The 4162-nt window shown below is 40.6% G+C and overlaps 1 protein-coding gene across 1 annotated transcript; it reads left to right on the forward strand.

Moving 5' to 3' along the window:
* Positions 1-332: 332 nt before the first annotated feature.
* Positions 333-914, forward strand: MSGN1 (mesogenin 1). Its single transcript, XM_045548861.1, has one exon. The coding sequence runs from the start codon at positions 333-335 to the stop codon at positions 912-914; it is 582 nt and encodes a 193-aa protein (XP_045404817.1).
* The last annotated feature ends 3248 nt before the right edge of the window (positions 915-4162 follow it).

Raw genomic sequence — 4162 nt, forward strand, 5'->3', positions numbered from 1 at the left:
GAGTTCCACAGGACAATGCTAAGTCTAGTTATGCAGCCTTAATTGGTTTAGTTACAACAAGATAATTCCTTTTTTCTTCTCTTGGAGGCCTTTCTGTTTAAAGACATTTTAGCTGGAAGATGCTAATTATCAACGAGGAGAAAGTGACACCTGAAGAGTTCATTTTCCATCTTGGTCCTTGGTTTTTCCTTTGAACTCCCTTTACCCGGCCCTCTTTCCCACCTCAGCACTTCTCCCCCACTATCATAAAAGACAGCTCTTCCCTGGTCAGGCGGCAGAACCTTCTTTCTCACTTGCCAGGGAGCCGTTCCCTCTGCAGCTGCCTCGCGGGCATGGACAACCTGCGTGAGACCTTCCTAAGCCTCGAAGGTGGCTTGGGCTCCTCCGACAGCCCTGGCCTGCTGTCCTCCTGGGACTGGAAAGACAGGGCAGGGCCCTTTGAGCTGAACCAGGCCTCCCCCGCTCAGAGCCTCTCCCCGGCTCCATCCTTGGAGTCCTATTCTTCTTCTCCCTGTCCAGCAGTGGCTGGGCTGCCCCGAGGGCATGATGGGGCCAGCAGTGGGGGCAGTGATGACTACAGCGTCCAAGGGGCTGGGGGCCTGGTAGAGGTGGACTACGACATGTTAGCCTTCCAGCCTGCCTACCTACAGGGTGCCGGTGGCTCCAAGGCCCAGAAGGGCACCAAAGTCAGGATGTCTGTCCAGCGGAGGCGGAAGGCCAGCGAGAGGGAGAAGCTCAGGATGAGGACCTTGGCAGACGCCCTGCACACCCTCCGGAATTACCTGCCACCTGTCTACAGCCAGAGAGGCCAGCCGCTCACCAAGATCCAGACGCTCAAGTACACCATCAAGTACATCGGGGAACTTACAGACCTCCTCAACCGTGGCAGAGAGACCAGAGCCCAGAGCGCCTGAGCTCTGCCCCGGGGAATGCCACCAGTCCCAGCCCTCTGGGCAGGAGTAGAAGAGCTTTAAACTGGAGTATCTCATGGGACAACAGCACAGAATTACTTTCTCACAGTAAGCATGGTGATCCTGTGATCTGAAAGGTCCTAAGGCAATTCTTATCTGACCTGTTGGACTCACCAGAACACTTAACCCACCAGACAAGCAGAGACTTTTACTTCCAGTTTTTCCACCATCTCTTGGGAGACTCCTCTTTTGCAAACAGACAGATTATTTTGCCCCTCTCTATCTGTTCAAGGTATTTTAAAGGGTCAGTTATTTTAAATGCATTTTTTCCAATAACATAAAATTGTTACAATTAATCTTCTCCTGCCATTTTGGTGTTGGGAGCTTTCTTTCTGTTACTAACTAAACCTGTATTTTATGCAGGATCTAGTGTGATACTTGGATTCTTATTTAGAGATATTTGTGCTGAGTAAAAACCTTCAGTGCTTCTGTTTCATTTTGTGTGTGTAAGTTGAGTATGTTTGCATTTGACTGAAATCATGCCTTTACTTTTGCAGGGAACAAAATCACTTAAATACAGAATGAACTGGTTTCATGGTAAATGGAAAGTCACAGGCAGGCAGGCTGAGTTAAGAGAGTGAAGGCCAGAGCGTCCTCTCCTCTGACATGGGGGAGGAAGGCTGCACAGTCACCCTGCCAGTAAGACAGCGAGTGGGGTAAGGGGAGGAGGAGGGCACAGCACCTCTGGGTGGGCCTGAGGTGGGCTGAGAGTGCAGGAGCTCCCTGTCCCAGGCCCATGAATATAGGACCTCACTGAATCTCTTCACCTACACGTTTCCCAAATGAAGAGATTGGCTCCAAATAAAAAAAAGCAATTTGAATTCCATAGACTATAAGTGAAAGGGTCAGGATTAGAACTCGAGTCTGTAGCTAACCTCTCCAAAGACACTTCTTCATCCACAACATCTTCCCTGCTATACGCCCACCTCCCCACCCCAAATCCCCTCACATGCACCCATGACAAACACATATCCTCTTGTGTTAGGGTGGGTATCTGTAGCACCCTGCGTTTGGCTAATTTGAATGGCACAGGACATTGAAAAGAGGGCTTTGAATTAAGGAGGTTCTCAAAAACTAGTGGGCTTTTTTAAGGTTGAATTTTTCTTCCTATGATTATTAACCATTATTATTTGTTTTACATATCTCCTGTCGTTTTGTTTCTATTGCTGATTTTTCTTCTTTTTGGTGACATAAATTACAAAAGTAGTAGACGTGTTCAACAATTTCATGCATCACTTCTCCACATTTTTTCCTTTGCTGGCACAAACATATACATATAAATATGAGTATCTATAAAATTTTAAGAATACCTTTAATTCTGTAAATTCCTTTTTTTACTAAGCAATGTATAGTAAAAATTCTTCCAAGTTAGCAGAAATAAATCTGTGATGTAAATACCATTATTACCTTGATTTTATAGATGAGGAAGCTGAGGCATGGCTTGCCCAGAGTCACCGGTCTGAAAATGTAGTGGAAAATAGAGGTTACAACAATGTTCTATAGTACAAGTTCTGCAGAATTTCTTTAATGAACCACCTTTTGAATGATATTTAAGTTGTTTTAAGTTTTTTGTTACAAAAAATTCTGTAATAAATATCACAAACAACTAGTTTTATCTACTGATATTTTCATCTCCAGAAATGGGATTCCTACATACTTTAAATTTTAATAAACACTTCTAAATAACTTTTATAAAGGTTTATAGTTATTTACACTCCTTCTGATATTATGTGACAGAATCATGTACCCTACATTGTCATTGGATATTATCAACCTTATGAATTTTTAATGGCTAAAAATGGTTATATCATTATTGTGTTAATTTTAATTTTCCTATCTACTATTTGAGAGGGAGTATTTTTTTATTTTATGTGACTATTGTTAATTTTGGTTCCTTTTCTAAAACTTGCCAGTTTATGTTCTTTGCCATTTTTTTATTGGGTTGTTTATCTTCTTGTTAGTTGGGAGAGTTCTTTGCATATTATATGCATTTAAATATTTCCTTCCAACCTATCATTTTATTAGATTCTTTTTTCCTTTTTAATTGATATACAATATTGGTACATATTTGTGGGGTACATGTGATATTTTGCTACATGCATAGAATGTATAACAATCAAGTCAGAGTATTTAGGTTATTCATCACCTCAAGTATTTATGATTTTTATGTGTTGGGAACAATTCACGTCCTCTCCTCTAGCTATTTTGAAATATACACTACATCGTTGTTAGCTATGGTCACCCTACTCTGCTATCGAACATTAAAACTTACTCCTTCTGTTTAACTGAATGTTTGTACCCATTAACCAATCTCTCTTCACACCCCCCAACCCCATTCACTCACCCTTCCCGGCCTCTAGTATCTATCATTCTACTCTCTACCTCCATGAGATTAACTTTTTTAGCTCCCACATGTGAGTAACAGCATGTGATATGTATCTTTCTGTGCCTGGCTGATTTCACTTAACTATAATCACCTCCAGTATATTCTTTTTTGTGATGTCTTCTATTTATGATTTTGATTATGGTATCTTTTGCTCTTTGAAGCTTTTCATTTTCATATGATCAAATCTGTTTTTAGTTTAATGGCTTATGTGTTTTTTCTCCTTTACTTAATTTTTCCCAGTTCCAAGGCTATCCAAATGTTCTCTTGATTTTTTCAAATATTTTTATAGTTTAATTATTTATATATAGATCTTTAATATGCCCACAATTTATTTTATGTATAGTATATATAAGGAATCTAACTTTATTTCTGACTAGTGTTTTATATCTGAAGAATAGTATGTCTTGTCATTAGGGGGTGGTGGATGGTGGTGGGACACAGTTGCTAGAATGTCATTCTGTGTATACAAACCTTCATCAGCTTCTCGTGTATTTGTCTTTAGTGTTTTAGAGAAAGAACTAGAAAACATTGGGCAACATCAACACTTTCTCGCAAAAACTCTACCCTATGCATGTATAGGTGTTCATGTGAAAGCATGTGTGTGTGCATTCATGGCTGTGTGTGGGTTTTATGTATTGGAGAAGGAGGAGTAGAGAGGATAAATAACATGGGGATGGGGGAACCAGCTGGTCTAAAAACCAACTTTTAGATCAAATGCTATTTTCCTTGCCATTTTAAAATGAGTGGAACTCAAATGCTCTTGGCTTTGGTCTTTCAAGCTCAAGCATTAAGAATAGTTTATAAA

Source organism: Lemur catta, chromosome 4, assembly GCF_020740605.2.
Source record: "Lemur catta isolate mLemCat1 chromosome 4, mLemCat1.pri, whole genome shotgun sequence".
Taxonomy (NCBI): Eukaryota; Metazoa; Chordata; class Mammalia; order Primates; family Lemuridae; genus Lemur; species Lemur catta.

Bases quoted from the DNA above. Each gene is read 5' to 3' on its own strand.
- MSGN1 (XM_045548861.1), top strand. From the start codon at position 333: ATGGACAACCTGCGTGAGACCTTCCTAAGCCTCGAAGGTGGCTTGGGC.